This window comes from Sus scrofa, chromosome 14 (genome assembly GCF_054392235.1).
Source record: "Sus scrofa isolate SSC_HxYL_T2T_F1_AM1 chromosome 14, Sscrofa_HxYL_maternal_Yorkshire_Landrace_v2.0, whole genome shotgun sequence".
In the NCBI taxonomy this organism is placed as follows: domain Eukaryota; kingdom Metazoa; phylum Chordata; class Mammalia; order Artiodactyla; family Suidae; genus Sus; species Sus scrofa.
Window position 1 is genome coordinate 30,682,693 of NC_139396.1, and position 18,401 is coordinate 30,701,093.

General features: G+C 37.1%; 1 protein-coding gene across 4 annotated transcripts in view; it reads right to left on the reverse strand.

The window, feature by feature from the left end:
- KCTD9 (potassium channel tetramerization domain containing 9) overlaps window positions 1-18,401 on the reverse strand; it is a 64,590-nt gene that overhangs the window by 34,764 nt on the left and 11,425 nt on the right. The window contains exons 2-6 of one of the 4 annotated variants that reach the window (XM_003132815.7): window positions 17,764-17,885; window positions 14,208-14,251; window positions 10,480-10,576; window positions 9,814-9,872; window positions 9,477-9,605 (exon numbers count right to left, since the gene is read on the reverse strand). In XM_003132815.7, the coding sequence (XP_003132863.3) occupies window positions 9,477-9,605; window positions 9,814-9,872; window positions 10,480-10,576; window positions 14,208-14,251; window positions 17,764-17,885 (451 nt within the window). Of the gene's footprint in view, window positions 1-9,476; window positions 9,606-9,813; window positions 9,999-10,479; window positions 10,577-14,207; window positions 14,252-17,763; window positions 17,886-18,401 lie in introns of all 4 variants that reach the window. The other 3 variants (XM_084997728.1, XM_084997730.1, XM_084997729.1) reach the window with 3 other exon arrangements.

Genomic DNA, 18,401 nt, shown 5'->3' on the forward strand with positions numbered 1-18,401 from the left:
GATAGCAGCATGTAAATCAATGAAGTTAGAACACACCCTCACACCATTCACAAAAATCAATTCAAAATGGCTTAAAGACTTAAACCTAAGACACGACACCATCAAACTCTTACAAGAGAACATAGGCAAAATGTTCTCTCACATAAATTGTACCCAAGTTTTCTCAGGTCAGTCTCACAATGCAACAGAAATAAAAGCAAAAGTAAACAAATGGGGCCTAATTAAACTTGTAAGTTTTTGCACAGCAAAGGAAACCATAAAAACAACAAAAAGACAACCTATGGACTGGGAGAAAATATTTGCAAACAATGCAACTGACAAGGGCTTAATTTCCAAAGTATACAAACAGCTCATACAACTCAGTATCAAATAAACAACCCAACCAAAAAATGAACAGAAGATATAAATAGACATTTCTCTAAAGAAGACATACATATGAGCAACAGGTACATGAACAGTTGCTCAACACTGGTAATTATTAGAGAAATACAAACCAAAACTACAATGAGGAACCACCTTACACCAGTCACAATAGCCATCATTAAAAGTCCACAAATAACAAATGCTGGAGAGGGTGTGGAGAAAATCGAACCCTCCTAAAATGCTAGTGGGAATGTAAGCTGTGGCAACCACAGTGGAGAACAGTATGAAGGTTCCTTAAAAAATAAATATAGAACTACCATATGATCCACTAATACCACTCCTGAGCATATATCCAGAGAAAACTTTAATTTGAAAAGATACATATTCCTCAATGTTCACAGCAGCACAGTTCACAATAGCCAAGATATGGAAACAACCTAAATGTCCATCAACAAAGGAATAGATAAAGATGTGGTACATATATGCAATGGAATACTACTCAGCCATAAAAAAGAATGAAATACTTCTATTTGTAGGAACATGGATGGACCTAGAGATTATCATATTAAATGAGTCAGAAAGAGGAATACCATATGATACCACTTATATGTGGAATCTAAAATATGACATAAATGAACTTATCTACAAAACAGAAACAGACTTGCTGAGAATGGATTTGTGGTTGCCAAGGGGGCGCAAAGGGTGGGGGGAGGATGGATTGAGAGCTTGAGATTAAGAGATGCAAACTATTACATAAAAAATGGATAAACGGAAAGGTCCTACCTTATAGCATAAGAACTACATTCAGTATCTTATGATAAACTATAATGGAAAAGAATATAAAAGAGAATGTGTGAATTACTGTGCTGTACAGCAGAAATTAATACAAAATTGTAAATTAACTATACTTCAATAAAATAAACTAAAAATGAATTTGATGTGATAAAAAGGATTTTATCTATTATTTACTTTTCTTCACATGGTAAAGAAAAATCTGAAAATTCTCTAGGCAGATTGGTATGTATACCTACTCATATTTTTTTAAGAAACATCACCATCATGGAGTTCTGTCATGGCTCAGAGATAATGAACTCGACTAGCGTCTGTAAGGATGCAGGTTCAATCCCTGGCCCCGCTCAGTGGGATAAGGATCCAGTGTTGCCATGAGCTGTGACATAGGTCACAGATGTGGCTCAGATCAGATGTTATCGCGGTTTTGGCATAGGCTGGCAGGTGCAGTTCTGATTCAACCCCTAGCCTGGGAACTTCCAAAGGTCAAGGGTACGGACCTAAAAAGAAGAAAAAAGAAAACAGACAAAAAAGAAACATCATCATCAGAGTATGTGGGAATAATTTGGAATCTATTCTCCTTCAAGTAAGGATCTCGGTCATCCAGCTGGCGGGTCTATTGTTAAAAAACTACTAAGGACTTAAAAATCACAAAGAAATAAGGGATATCATCCCTCCCTTCAAATGGTTACAAGCTAATAAGGGTAACTATATGTAGATACAGAAAAACCACTACAGTTATTTGAGAAGTTATCATCTTTTGTGGAAATATCCATATCCACCTTCAATATTCCACTTGCAAAACAAATGTCACCTGATGGGACAGCTCACTACTCAGGTGGCTGTGCAGGCTCAACATCCATCCACAGCAGGGTGGCTACATCTCCATATTCCTCATGAAGGGGCAGCCACTCTTCATTACCTATCCCTGGTAGAAAGCCATCATAAAAGCGGGCTTTGTTCTCAGTGTGCCAAGATCTTCTCAGTAAATCAGAACCTCCCAGGGAATGTGGTAAGGATTTCCCCCCCTAATTTCAGGTTCAGAACTAAAGCTTAAAATCTTCCAGAAAAGTCTTATAAAACATGAAAAGGGTTGTTCCCGTCGTGGCGCAGTGGTTAACGAATCCAACTAGGAACCATGAGGTTGTGGGTTCGGTCCCTGCCCTTGCTTAGCGGGTTGACGATCTGGCGTTGCCCTGAGCTGTGGTGTAGGTTGCAGACGCGGCTCGGATCCCGCGTTGCTGTGGCTCTGGCGTAGGCCAGTGACTACAGCTCCGATTCGACCCCTAGCCTAGGAACCTCCATATGTCGCGAGAGCGGCCCAAGAAATAGCTAAAAATACAAAAACAAACAAACAAACAAACAAACAAAAAAACATGAAAAGGGATAGCTACGGAAAGGAAAAAATACTTAGTGTTTTTCTACATTTGTGAGATGGGGATATCATTACTTTCCTCACAAAGTTGTCAGAAGCTAAAAGAGATAATCTATATGTATTATCTGAAATAACACCTGGCACCTGGTAGGTCCTCAGTAAATGATCACCATGTTTATTATTAAACTAATTTTTTTTTTTTTGTCTTTTTGTCTTTTGTTGTTGTTGTTGCTATTTCTTGGGCCGCTCCCATGGCATATGGAGGTTCCCAGGCTAGGGGTCGAATCGGAGCTGTAGCCACCGGCCTACGCCAGAGGCACAGCAACGCAGGATCCGAGCCGCGTCTGCAACCTACACCACAGCTCATGGCAACACCGGATCCTTAACCCACTGAGCAAGGACAGGGACCGAACCCGCAACCTCATGGTTCCTAGTCAGATTCGTTAGCCACTGCGCCACAAGGGGAACTCCTAAACTAATTTTTTACATCACTTTTTAAAGTGATCGTTCTCTCTTTACTGTATCAAATTAGAGTTCAGAAAATTCATGTTAACTTCAGAGAAAGAAACACTGAAATGCTATAAAACTCTCAAGTTAGTAGAATAACTGCAATGAGGTGAGATTTAGCTAGGTCAGGAAAAGATGACTGAAATCAAGAAAAAGGGGTTGAAAGACAAATGAAAGAAGAAAAGGAAGACTTAATTCATTGTAAAAAGTAAATGTCATTAAAGGCAGGGAATAAAAGGAAATAATGAAGGTAAAAATAAATCCACTGATGAAAAACACACATTAGAAAGAGCAAGAAATAAGGTGGAAGATAAATGAGTTTATTCAAATAATAAATAAGATTTTTTTGTGTGTGTATGTGTGTGTGTTTTTTTGCCATTTCTTGAGCCGCTCCTGCAGCATATGGAGGTTCCCAGGCTAGGGGTCAAATCGGAGATGTAGCCACCAGCCTACGCCAGAGCCACAGCAATGCCAGATCCGAGCCGGGTCTGCAACCTACACCACAGCTCATGGCAACGCCGGATCCTTAACCCACTGAGCAAGGCCAGGGATTGAACCCGAAACCTCATGGTTCCTAGTCGGATTCATTAACCACTGAGCCATGACGGGAACTCCATAAATAAGATTATTTTAAAGCAAATAATTACTTGGGGCAATTTATCCCTAATGAAGCCAATGTGAAGTGTTTGGATGGAAACTGTACTAATTAAAAACAACAATGATGCTTTTATAAAATGAATCCAGTAGAGAGTCTTGCTTGTTGAACAGTGAATAAATAAGAGCAATGCCTAAGAAACACAAAAACAGGAAAATAAGCACAGCTTGGTAAAAGTCTGTCTTGTTGTTTGAAGTCTGGGATAGCATGGGAATATATTTCTGATGGAATTTCCTACTCAGGGAGGGTATGAAATGCTATCAATGACACACAAAAAATTAAAACAGTAAGCATGTCCTCAGGAGGAAAAGGTGGCTATTAGAGCAAAAAGCAGCAGAGTGATACAGATGATGGACAGAAAAGGGTTGGTACAAGCATGGATCACTGGTTATTATAATACTTGCTACATATTAGAATGGCTAAAAGGACAAATAGGTTAAAGAAGGTTGAAAGCAATGGTTGGTAGAAGGTAAAGAATACAAAAGCAGTAAGAATTTAGGGATAAACTGTTATGGAGCTAGATAAAAGGGTCAAGTCATATCATTTTCTGCAATGGGTAAGCTTTAAAGATAATATAGAATACAGCAACAATGCAAGGTATTGAGGGCTTTATATTTCACTCCAGAGATTGTGAGCTAGCAACCTCCAGGCTGATTCAGATGTGCTGGCCATACAGTGTTTTAAAAATCAGAAGACTTCTAGGAGTTCCCATTGTGGCTCAGCATAAATGAACCTGACTAGTATCCATGAGGATGCGGGTTTGATCCTTGGCCTCGCACCTTGGTTTAAGGATGCAGCATTCCTGTACCTGTGGTGTAGGCTCGCAGCTTTAGCTCTGATTCAATGCCTAGCCTGGTAACTTCCACATGCTACAGGTGTGCGCTGCCTCCCCGCCTCCAAAAAAATCAGAAGACTTCACATAAAAACTTTAGATTTCCAGTTTTTCTTTAAACATCAAGGCTCTGGCATCTTGAGTTCACAAACCCACGTGACAACAATCTGTGGAAGCTAAGTAGGAAGAGTCTAGAATATGCTGCACACAAGAGACCCACCTTACGGCAAAGGACACACATAGACTAAAAGTGATGGGGCAGAAAAACGGATTTCATGAAAGTGGAAAAGAGAGGAAAGCAGGAGTTGAAATATTCATATCAGACAAAATAGACTTTAAAACAAAGGCCATAAAGAAATATAAAGAAGGACACCATTTAATGATAAAAGGATCAATTCAAGAAGAGGATATTACCCTTGTCATCATATATGCCCCTAATATAGGATCACCCAAATACATACAACAAATACTACCAGACATAAAGGGAGAAACCGATGGGAATACAATAATATTAGGAAACGTTAACACACTACTCACATCAATGGGCAGATTGTCCATACAGAGAATCAATAAGGCAATAGAGATCATAAATGACACAATAGAACAGTTAGACTTAGTTGATGTTTTCAGGATATTACTTTCAAAAAACAAAATAAACATTCTTTTCAAGTGCACATGGAACATTCTCTAGGACCAACCACATACTGAGGCACAAAACTCACCTCAAAGAATTTAACCAGCACAAATGAACATCTCCTCAGAAAAGAAAATCATGGACTTGGAGAAGAGACTTGTGGCTGCCTGATGGGAGGGGGAGGGAGTGGGAGGGATCGGGAGCTTGGGCTTATCAGACACAACTTAGAATAGATTTACAAGGAGATCCTGCTGAATAGCATTGAGAACTTTGTCTAGATACTCATGTTGCAACAGAAGAAAGGGTGGGGGAAAAAATGTAATTGTAATGTATACATGTAAGGATAACCTGACCCCCTTGCTGTACAGTGGGAAAATAAAAAAATTATAAAAAAAAAAAGAAATTATTTCAAGCATCATCTTTGACCACAATGGTATGAAACTAGAAATCAACCACAGGAAAAGAAAGGGGAAAAAAACTGACTTCATGGAGACTAAACAACATACTACTAAAGAAAAACTGGTCGATGAGGGAATCAAAAAGGAAATGTAAAAATACCCTGAGACAAAGGACAATGAAAACGCAACCATGCAAAATCTATAGGAGCTTCAAAAGCAGTTCTTAGAAGGATAGTCATAGCCATATGGGGCTTCCTCAAAAAACAAGAAAAATCTCAATTCAACAACCTTACCTACCACCTAAAACAATTAGAAAAAGAACAACAAAACCTGGAGTCAGCCAAAGTAAAGAAATCATAAAGATCAGAGAGGAAATTAAAAAATAGAGATAAAAAAGCAATAGAAAAAAAATCAATAAAACCAAGAGCTGGTTCTTTGAAAGGGTAAACAAAATCGACAAACCTCTGGCCAAACTCACCATAAAGAACAGAGAGAGATCCCAAATGAACAAAATAAGAAATGAAAAAGAAGAAATCTCAACCAGTATGGCGGAATGCAAAAAACTGTAAGAGAATACTAAGAACAATTAGGTGCCAATAAATTTGACAGCCTAGAAAAAATGGACAAATTCCTAGAAACCTACAGCCCAACAAAACCGAATCAAGAAGAAATAGATCATTTGAACAGACCTATCAGTAGAAATGAAATTGAATATTTAATAGTAGTAACTCTTACAAACAAAAGTCCAAGACCAGATGGCTTCACAGGCAAATTCTACCAAACATATAAAGAACTCATACCTATCCTTCTTAAACTATTCCAAAAGATTGAAGAAGAAAAACACTCCCAAAGACACTCTATGAAGCCACCATCACCCTAATACCAAAACCAAAGATACTACCAAAAAAGACAATTGTAGGCCAATATCTTTGATGAAAATAGATGTAAAGAATCTCAACAAAATTTTAGCAAACTGAATCCAACAACTTATAAAAGAGATCATACACCATGACCAAGTGGGATTCATCCCAAGTTCACAAGGATGGTTCAACATATGCAATAAATCAATGTCCCACCTCACATTAACAAAATTAAAAAACCACACAATCATCTCAACAGATGTAGAAAAAGTATTTGACAAAATTCAACATTCAAGAGTTCTCATCATGGTGCAGTGGAAACAAATCCGACCAGGAACCATGAGATTGTGTGTTCGATCCCTGGCCTCGCTCAATGGGGTAAGGATCTGGCATTGTTGTGAGCTGTGGTGCAGGTCGCAGACATGGCTTGGATCCTGCATTACTGCGGCTGTGGTGTAGGCCAGCAGCTGTAGCTCCGATTTGACCCCTAGCTTCCATATGCTGCAAGTGCAGCCCTAAAAAGCAAAAAAAAAAAAAAAAAAAAAAAAAAAAAAATCCAACATCCACTCATGATAAGAACTTTTACCAAATGAGTATAGAGGGAACATATCTTAATATAATAAAAGTCATTTATGAAAAACCCATAGCCAATATAATACTCAACAGGGAAATGCTGAAAGCTTTCCCACTAAAATCTGGAACAAGACAAGGATGCCCACTCTCACTTTTATTTAACATAGGATTAGAAGTCCTAGGCACAGCAATCAGGCAAACAAAATAAATAAAAGGTATCCAAATTGGAAGGTGAGAGGTAAAATTGTCACTCTATGCAGATGACATGACACTATACATAGAAAACCTAACGGTTCTCTACAAAAACTACCCAATATGATAAATGAATTTAGCAAAGAAGCAGGATACAAGATTACCATTCAGAAATTGGTTGCATTCTTGTATATTTCACAATGAAATATTAGAAAATATAAAAAAAATACCTTTTAAAACTGCACCCCCAAAAAACAAAATACTTAGGAACAAACCTGACCAAGGGTGAAAGACTGCTTTCTATGCTGAGAACTATAAAACATTAAATAAAAGAGGACGTAAAGAAGTGGAAAGATATCCCAATCTCCTGGATTGGAAGAATTAACATTGTTAAAATGGTCACACTACCCAAAGCAATCTACAGATTTTACGCAATCTCTATCAAATTATCAATGACATTTTCACAGAACTAGAACAAATAATCCAAAAATTTATATGGAATCATAAAAGACCCAGAATTGCCAGAGCAATCCTAAAGGAAAAAAACAAAGCAGGAGGCATAACTCTCCCAGATTTCAGACAATATTACAAAGCTACAGTAGTCAAGACAGTGTGGAACTGTACAAAAACATACATACAGATAAATGGAACAGAAAAGACATCCCAGAAAGAAACTCAGACACCTTTGACAAAGGAGGCAAGAATAAAAAATGGGAAAAAGACAGTCTCTTCAGCAAGTGGTGCTGGGAAAACTGGACAGGTGCATGTAAATCAATGAAACTAGAACATATCTTCACATAGTGCACAAAAATAAACTCAAAATGGCTTAAAGAATTAAACCTAAGGCATGACAACATCAACTTCCTAGAAGAGAACACAGGCAAAACCTTCTCTGACATATAGCACAAATGTTTTCTTAGGTCAGTCTCCCAAGGTAATAGAAATAAAAAAACAAACAAACGGGACCTAATCAGACATACAAGATTTTGGACAGCAAAAGAAACCATAAAATATGAAAAAAAAACCTATAGAAAGGGAGCAAACAGTTGCAAGGGACAAGGACTTAATCTCCAAAATATACAAACAACTCCTACAATTAAATAACAAAAAAAGAACCCAATTGAAAAAATGGCCAGAAGACCTAAATAGACATTTCTCCAAAGAAGACATACTGATAGCACAGGAAAAAATACTCAACATCACTAATTATTAGAAGAATGCAAATCAAAACTACAATGAGGTACAACCTCACATCAGTTAGACTAGCCGTCATTAGTAAGTCTACAAATAACAAATGCTGGAAAGGGTGTGGAGAAAAGAGAACCCTCCTACAGTGCTGGTGGAAATGTAAATTGGTACAACCACTATAGAAAACAGTATGAAGGTTCCTCAGAAAATTAAATATAGAACTACCATATGATCCAGTAATCCCATTCTTGGGGATATATCTAGACAAAATTATAATGCAAAAAGACACATGCACCCCTGTGTTCACTGCAGCACTATTTACAATAGCCAAGACATGGAAACAACCTAAATGTCCATTGACAGATGAATGGCTTAAGAAGATGTGGTACACATATACAATGGAATACTAGTCAGCCATAAAAAAGAACAAAGTAATGCCATTTGCAGCAACATGGATGTAACTAGGGCTTATCATACTAAGTGAAGTAAGAAAGAGAAAGACAAATACCATATGATATCCCTTATATGTGGAATCTAACATATGGCACAAATCAACCTGAAAGACAAATACCATATGATATCCCTTATATGTGGAATCTAAAATATGGCACAAATCAATCTATCTACAAAATAGAAACAGACTCCCAGACATAAACAGACTTGTGGTTGCCAAGAGGGAGGGGGACGGGAGAGGGATGGTTGGGAGTTTGGGGTTAACGGATGCAAATTATTACATTTAGAATGGATAAGCAATGAGGTCCTGCTGTACTGTACAGGAAACTATATCCAATCTCTTGGGATAGACCATGAAGGAAGACAATATAAGAAACAGAATATATACATATGTATGACTGGGTCACTTTGCCATACAATAGAAACTGGCACAACACTGTAAATCAAGTATAATTAAAAAAAAAATCAGAATGTATGGGTTAAATATATACCTGAAAGACTATCTCTCTTTAACTATAATCATATACATATAAAACATTTAGTGTTAAAAATGGAAAAAAAATATTTTCACTTTATGAAAATATGCAACATTAATGAGCAAGTGAAAATACAAATCCTTAACTTACAAAAATGTGAGGCATTACATTGAAAACTCACCCAATAAATTAATACCATCATTTACAATTAGTTGTCCGTGACGCAGGTAGTTCAAGATGGGTTCAAAGTACTCAGGACTTCGGTCAATTAAGAAAGCTCCTCTATGGTCTTGCTTATTTCCCCAGACACCTGTGTGACCATTAAAATGAAGAAAGCCCCCAGTAAACCAAAAACAATGTTAGAAATTACAGAAGAAAACTGTGTAACATGACAGTAAGTTTTTAGTCTTTTAAAAATTATTACTGATATCATTAAAAAGCACAGAAGGACAGGAATTATAAAGTCAATACAGCTCCAAAGAGGTTACACAAAATATGAGAACAATGTGTGCACTCACCTTTATCTTTAAACATGTGGGCCAGCATACTGTCGGGTTCTTTATTCACTAAAGTGCTCCTAAGAATTCAGGGAAAAAAATTGATTTCTCCATTTGTCTTTATAAACAAACATTTAATTCAAGAGTACACTTGATCCCAGCTGCTTTCTCAAAAAGATGCATGCTATAACCTGGGAGGAGTGATGCTGGGAAACAAAAATGTGCAATAAGTTGCCATTTATCAAAGCCCCTTCTAATCTGGCACTTCCTTTGATTTAAATATTGGTTTAGTTGTCCTTAAAGGTTAACCTATCCTTCTAGCAAGCTACTGCATCACGATTTTCCTAATGCACATTTACATTTTCTTTAATCCCTTAGTTTAACGAGTCACAGTCCCTATGAATTTCAACATTCATTTTTTACTTGTGTTGTATGTGCATTACTCAATAGTTAAAAAGCAGATTCTAAAACACTAAATTCGTGCTTTTTATGCTTCCTCTGGAATGACTTGTGAATCATTTTTCCACTCCTTATTAAAAAAACAAACAAACAAACAAAAAAACTTTCTAAAAATTGGTTTCAAATCACATAGTATAGCAGAATATCTTGATATTTTGAATTGAAGGAAGGCAAACTGAAAGAAAGAACATTAGTTCCCCCTCAATGCACATAAGCACGTGAACCTACCGTGTAGTTGTAAAGTACCGCCCTCCAACATTTAATGTTAGCCAGTCTGTGTGAGATCCTGACAACCCTTCAGGTGGTTTGGAATCTGTCTGAGGATCTAGACATGACATGCAGGAAAAAAACAAAAACAAAAGCATTAAGTTGGGGGTTTCGGGAAGACAGCGACAGTGTAATTTTTTAAAATTAAAAACACATATAAAAGCAGGCCAAAGCTACTAGGATAGCAAGATAGTATCTAAAACAAAACCAGGTGATCAGGTATCCCACCAACACCAAGAGCTGGAAGAGCAGCATGGCACCAGCATCCTTGGCAGAAGAAGCTGATAGAGGCAACCCTTAAATACTTCAAAACTGAGGAAATCTACTTGAGAACAGCAGACCGAAAGTGGAAGGGGTATATTCAGTCCAACTGTGGGTGATTCAAGTGGTTTCCAGTAAGATGCGAAGAGGCTGGAAATGTACTCTCAAAACCCATCAGCTAAAACTGCCATCTAGGACAACGCCCCAAACTGAGAATAAGATGTTGGGAAAAGAATCCAAGTTGAACAGAACAGAAAAAACAGAGAAAAAAGAAAAAGAAGTCCAGATAAAAAAATGTCAAAAAGGTCTAACAGAACCAAAATATATCTGAAGGCAACTTCCATACTTTTAAATATTTCATAGATACAACAGAAAAGGGAAATCTAGAGCCATGAAATTAGAAAAACTTTTCTAAGTCCACCTTCCCTTCTCAAGTTAAGGAAAACTAATTTCATGCCAAAGTGAGCAATAGAAAATTCCACACAAAATTATTAAAAGAACAGGAAGAATTACATCCCTATAGACAGTGAAAATGTGCCAGAAGGAAGTGACCACAAAATAAGGAAACTATAATATTCCAAACATGCTAAAAGAAGTAAATAATACAAGATATCAAAGAACAAAAACATAAACCAGAATCATAAAATTCAGAAATGAGACAAGAGAACTCAGGGGAGGGTTAGAAATACAAAGCAAAACTCTTTCAGAAATGAAGATTAAACTAGAAGAAACACAGAAATGAAAGAACACAACAGATAATGCCTTAAGGAAAATAAAAGATGAAAAGAGAAAAGTTTTAAAAATCAAAAAGAAATGAAGAAAGAGATGAAAAGTAGTTAACAGAGGATTTCAATATGAAAGATAAGTGCAGAAGAGCCAATATATATACAATAGAAGCCCTGAAAGAAATCAAAGCATGATGACAAAGTAAACAGATAAAATTCAAGAAAATTTTTTGAAATTAAAAATATAAAACTACATATTGAAAGGGCCCACCACATATCTGAGAGAATCAGCCCAGAACAATCTAAAACACTTGGAAAGAGTTTACTAAAATTACTGTACTTTAAAAGAGAATGAGTTCCCATCATGGCACAGCGGAAACGAATCTGACTAGGAACCATGAGGTTGTGGGTTCGATCCCTGGCCTTGCTCAGTGGGTTAAGGATCCGGCATTGCCGTGAGCTGTGGTGTAGGTCACAGATGTGGCTTGGATCCCGCATTGCCTTGGCTGTGGCATAGGCCAGTGGCTACAGCTCTGACTGAACGCCTAGCCCGGGAACTTCCATATGCCAACGGTGCAGCCCTAAAAAAAAGGCAAAGGACAAAAAATAAATAAATAAAGAGAATAATCCTTCTGGTGACCCAGGAAAAATAATCACTTATGAAAGATCAGATTTGTTTCAACACCAACACTCTATGCCAAAAGAAAATGGAGTAATACTTAAGATATTTAAAGAAAACTAACGTGAACCAGGGATTTTTTTAAAGCAACTTAACTGATGTATAATTGGTATACAAAGAACCACACATCCAAGTTTGCAAATTTGTTCAGTTTTGACATGATTTTATGACCAGCCAGACTTTCAAGCATAGAAGCCAAAGGCAAAATGTCAGTGAACATAGTTCTCACAAGTTCTTGGTAAAGAATCTACCAGAGAACAAGTTTCGGACAACCACTGGAGGGATCAACATAAGGACTGGAGGAGTAAAACTAAATGGTGGTTTTAAGGAGGAGAGTATAGTTGATAATGGGGGGTGTGTATGTGTACAGTATATAATAATAATATTCTGACAATGGAGAAACAATAAAATTATTTTTTAAGTAAGGAAAGAAAGGAATGAACATATTAAAAAAAATGTTTGTCTTTAGCAGTCCTATTGGTATTCAAAGAATCGGGACTGTTACTAAAACTTTTACGTGTACTTTGTGCAGGATGAAAGAAATGAGTAATTATGTGATGTAATAATCCCATCACTCAAGTTCCTGGAAACCAGGATTATTGATATGCAAGAAAGGAGACATAGATGTAACACAGAAGAAGTTAAACAAAAATTGTATAATTCTAATTATAAATCATAGTATGAATCCATGAGATATTTATGTTATATATGACATAAAACTTTAAATATATAATTTTATGTCAAGCTATGTATTTCCAACTCAGTCCAGCAAAAAGCCTAGCAATGGTGATGAAACCAGTAGCCCTGAGCCTCCCTAGCACTCGAGTCTGTGTCTTGAAATGGCATTTTTCACTATAAGAAATCAAGGCTTCCAGGAAAAAAAACTACTGATCTGGGTTTAGGACAAGAGAAGTGTAAGATCACACTTTGTTACTTCCAATGATGAGGTTGGATCTCCACTGGTCAAAAGTAAAATAATCTAAGTATCAATAAAGGCAGAGAATGAAAACATACCAAATATTTTTAACTCCAAAAGTTCGTAACAATAAAATAAAAACACTGGTCAACTGCTTTTTTATTTTGTTTTATGTATGCAATGAAACAATTAACTGGCCACTGCCTGCTAACCACTCTTGTTAGGCTAAAAGATAAGAAGAGAAAAAATTTTCGCTCACACTCTTAAGGCAGAGTCAAGTCAGCAACTCCTGTGTGATGATCCTGAAAACTACTTCCACTCACCAAAGAGAATTATTGTAATGGCTTTTAAAAATGCTTAAATATTCAGGGTGAGATTGTATGGAACTAAGTATAGTAAATACTCCTTTAAGAACAGTGACCTTACTTAAGCCTCAGGCTCTTTCGAGAGATATACTGCACAAGGTTTCTTTGAAATAAAAGGGTAGTGTGTATATATGTGCATGTGTGTGAGGGTGATACCAAGTCTTTTTCTTTTTTTTTTTTTGACCAAACCAGCAGCATGCAGAAGTTCCCCCGGCCAGGGATTGAACGTGCGCCACAGCAGAGACCTGAGCTGCTGCAATGACAAAGCCAGATCCTTAACCCATTGCACCACAAGGGAACTCCCACTCAAGTAATTTTTGACTGATCTGACTCCTCTGAATGACTGTCAAGCATTACTTCTGCAAGCAACACAGGCTTAAAAATATATTAACATAACACTTAGATTTTTTAACAACTATCAAAGAGAAAATTTCAAAACAAAATAGTTACTGCTCTGAAACCAAAACTACCCTATTATAACATAATTAATGAATATGTGCACATCCAGAGCATCTTAAAAGCATGTGAAAGATGAGGTAACCATACTAAAATATGATCACGTAATTAAAATTAAAAATTTACGTTCATACCCCCCCCCAATGCAGAATCACAGAAGGTATGAGGAACTGAACACTGCCACAGATACTTTTTAATGTTAAGCTTAGTAAAGTTCTGTAAAATATTTGCCATTTCATTTCTTTTTATTTCAGGAGACAAAATTGGCTTTTAAGGAAGTCACTTACCAATAAATGGTTCTCCTTCACACACAAACAAAACATCATCATCCCTGGGGAAATCAAAATTTAAAAAGCCACCATCAAAATCCAGAAATCACATTAATTATCTGTTGACCAGGGGAACTGTTCCTTAGAATAACGCAGAAGCTAGGTTTTTCTATCAATCTATATCACAAAGAAGTTGACTAAGTTTCTGGTGCTTTATATTTAAACCCAAGTCATTTAAGCCTCTTCCTACTCCACAATTCTATTTTCCTATGAGAATGGAATAAAGTGAACTAGACTCTTGTTTTAAAGAGACAACTCTGGAGTTCCCATCGTGGCGCAGTGGAAACGAATCAAACTAGGAACCATGAGGTTGCGGGTTCAATCCCTGGCCTTGCTCAGTGGATTAAGGATCCGGTGTTGCCGTGAGCTGTGGTGTAGGTTGCAGACGCGGCTCGGATCCCGTGTTGCTGTGGCTCTGGCACAGGCCGGTGGCAACAGCTCTGATTGGACCCCTAGCCTTGGAATGTCCATATGCCGCTGGTGTGGCCCTAAAAAAAAGACAGAAGACGAAAAAAAAAAAAAAAAAGAGAGAGATGACTCTGCCTAGGATATTTAAAAACCAAAACCAAACTAAACCAATCCAAGAAAAAAAAAAACCACCCAAACCGAAAATCACTATTGTGGTTCACCAATGAGCTAACTACTTAATGTTCTATTTTATTTAGCAAGTTTTTACCAAAGTAGGTCTCTATGATGATTATAAAATTCAAAGTGCTTAACCCCCTGACTTAACTGTCCCTGGATTTAAATTCAAATAAGATCCTGCACATGAAAGTACTTTTGAAATGGAAAAAACAAAACAAAACAAATTATGTGAATTCAGCTTTCTCATCAACTGAAGAATATACTATTATGCTCAAAGGATATGGTCAAAGCTAGAGCCAACTATTCTTTTTTCACTTTATTTGTGTGACCCTAAATGAATTATTAGGGGTTTCTCCCAAATCATCAGTTGCTTTGCGGTTTGGAAATGAAAGTAAATTTTCATATTAAATCTACGAAGACTATAATTGGAAGTAACTTTGCCTACAAACACTTACCCACTATATCCACCAAACCCCTAAATGTAAATGATTGCACATAACCCAAAAATCTGGATCATCAGTGTATATCCTCCTCCCTTGCCCAGCCTACTCCATCAGTGATATAAGTGATCAGAGATTATACTGTGAACCACAAATTATCAAACGCATAGATATAATATTTCTTGTCCTAGCTTTTTTTTTTTTTTTTTTGTCTTTTTGCTATTTCTTTGGGCCGCTCCTGTGGCATATGGAGGTTCCCAGGCTAGGGGTCCAATCGGAGCTGTAGCCAGCGGCCTACGCCAGAGCCACAGCAACGCAGGATCCGAGCCGCGTCTGCAACCTACACCGCAGCTCACGGCAACGCCGGATCGTTAACCCACTGAGCAAGGGCAGGGACCGAACCCGCAACCTCATGGTTCCTAGTCGGATTCGTCAACCACTGCGCCACGACGGGAACTCCTTGTCCTAGCTTTTTAAAATTGTAGTTGACACACAATATTATTAGTTTCAAGTGTACAACAGTGATTTGACAATCAAATACATAAAACAATCACCATGGTAAGTTTAGTAACCATCTGTCACTATACAAAATTATTAGAGAATTGTTGACTATATTCTTTGTGCTGCATATTTCATTCCTAGGGCTTATCTATTTTATAACTGCAAGTTTGTATCTCTTAATCCCCTTCACCTATTTCACTCAACCCCTCAATCCCCATCCCTATGACAACCACCAGCTTGCTCTCTAAACAGGTAGATATTTTTATAGTTCAGAGGCTTCAGTTATGACCATTTTCAATTACGAACTATGTTGCAGAAACTTTTATTTCTATAAGAATATAATTTTTTAAAAAATTTTTTGGGCTGCACCATGGCACATGGAAGTTCCCAGGCTAGGGGTTGAATCAGGGCCGCAGCTGCTGGCCTACAATACAGCCACAGCAACATGGGATCCAAACTGCACCTGCAACCTGCACCACAGTTCATGGCAGCGCTGGATCTTAACCCACTGAGTGAGGCCAGGGATGGAACCCACATCCTCATGGATACTAGTTGGATTCATTTCCGCTGCACAACGGGAACTCCCTATAAATTATATTTCTATGAGATATCACAGGAACATATGGAATTTTTCTTGGAAGCAGAGTCTGTGTTTGCTAAGGAGAAATTTAGGTTGATATAAATCATTCAATAATGTGACACTTATCCATAGAAACCTAAAGAAGCTGGGAGATAGATACTAAAAAACTAAGAAATTCTCCTAATTTATTTGGATTTAATATCTCTATCTTTTAAGTCTATAATCTTTCCTACTTGTTCGACATGCCTGTTATCTTTTTAAGACTAGTATGAAAATTTGTTTTCCTCTCATTAACAAAAATCAACTACTCACCATAATACATGGGTAACTCATTTAACTACTTAACTTCTCAGATGTTTAGTTGCTTCATTTATAAAACGAAGGGGGGAGTTCCCGCTGTGGCACAGTGAGTTAAGAACCCTACTGTAGCAGTTTGAGTCTATGCAGAGGCATGGGTTTGATCCTCAGCCTGGCACAGTGGGTTACAAGGATCTGGCATTGATGCAGCTGCAATACAGGTCTCAGCTATGGCTCGGATTCAATCCCTGGCCTGGGAACTTTCATATGCCGCAGGTGTGGCCATAAAATAAAAAAATAAAATAAAGGGACTAGAAATGATTAACTTCAAAGGCAGTATATTATACTGAAAGGTCATTCTGACCTGGGTTTAAACGAAAATTAAACTCTGTATACTGCTGTAACTTAGAACATCATTATCTTCACACCATCAATTTTAAAAAGCCCATGTTTTGCCAAATAAGTGAGGTAACTTGGGCAAAGTAAATACAACATAACTGGCAGGGTCAGTACTTAATTTGTGTTCCCATTCCATCTTCTCCTTTAATCTCCTTCCTGCTTCAAAATTCTGATTCCCCTGAGGATGGAATGAGGTGAAGTGGATACTGGTTATAAAATACAACTGGATATTTAAAAAACAAAACCAACAAACAAACCAAAACCATTACCGTGGGGTTGACTGGTGAGTTAACTCTGCTTAAAATTCTATCTTATTTAGCAAGTTTTCCCCAAAGTAGGTGTCCGTAATGGTACAAAATTCAGAACATTCTTAGGAAGTAAACTGAATAAGCAATAGCATTTCAAATTAAAGAGATCAGTTAGATTTCTAGTATTAAAAATGTATGTCTTATTATAATGTAAAGAGATTCCTCATAGAAATATATGAACCCTGTAGAAAGATATGAGTATACTGGAACGTACTCAGGGTTTTCTAACTCATCAATGAACTCTAAGTCCAAATTACTTAAATTCCAAAGAGCAAAGTGTAGACAATCATTTGCCAAAATCCTGTATTCTGAACAGTGTTATTAAACTACTGCTTAAGGGAAACAGCATAGTACTAAGAAGCTGAGGGCACACTGTAGACAGCTCATAAAAAGGTGAAGGTTACCTGATCAAAGCAATATCATCAATCAGTCCACCTTTTCCATTATACACACTGGTGGCTTTTATGCCGAGTTTATTGCTGGCCACAGAAAGCAAATCAGATAAAGTTCCATACACCGCGACCACCTGTAAACACACCAGATTAATTTAAACAACTTATACAATTTTGTTACAAATTATAAACCACCACACTCTAAACAGGTCTAAAAAAAAAAAATCAGATCGTCATATAAGATTTTGAGAGATTTTAACAGCATCCTTTTCTTTGTGACTCAAATATTTACTTAATGCCTAATTTATCCATAGAACTAGAGAAATTTGTCTGACTGAAATCAACCGATAATCTTGTGTTAAAGTACTTGAGTTGTAAGAGACCCACACTTTTAAGAGACTTGCACTTGAATTTAGATTCTGACCTTTTATAGCAATCAGCTTAAGATGATTTAACCTCTTTATACTCCCGTGGCTTTCACGAGAAATGAAGACAATAGTTGCATGTGTATCAGAAGGTTGTCATAAGGATGAAATGAGTTAAGGCCTGACAAGAGCTTAGCAAGTCTTTACGAGGTTGGTTTTACATTACTCCTTTTTTATTTTTTATTTTTTTGTCTTTTTGCCATTTTCTTGGGCCGCTCCCATGGC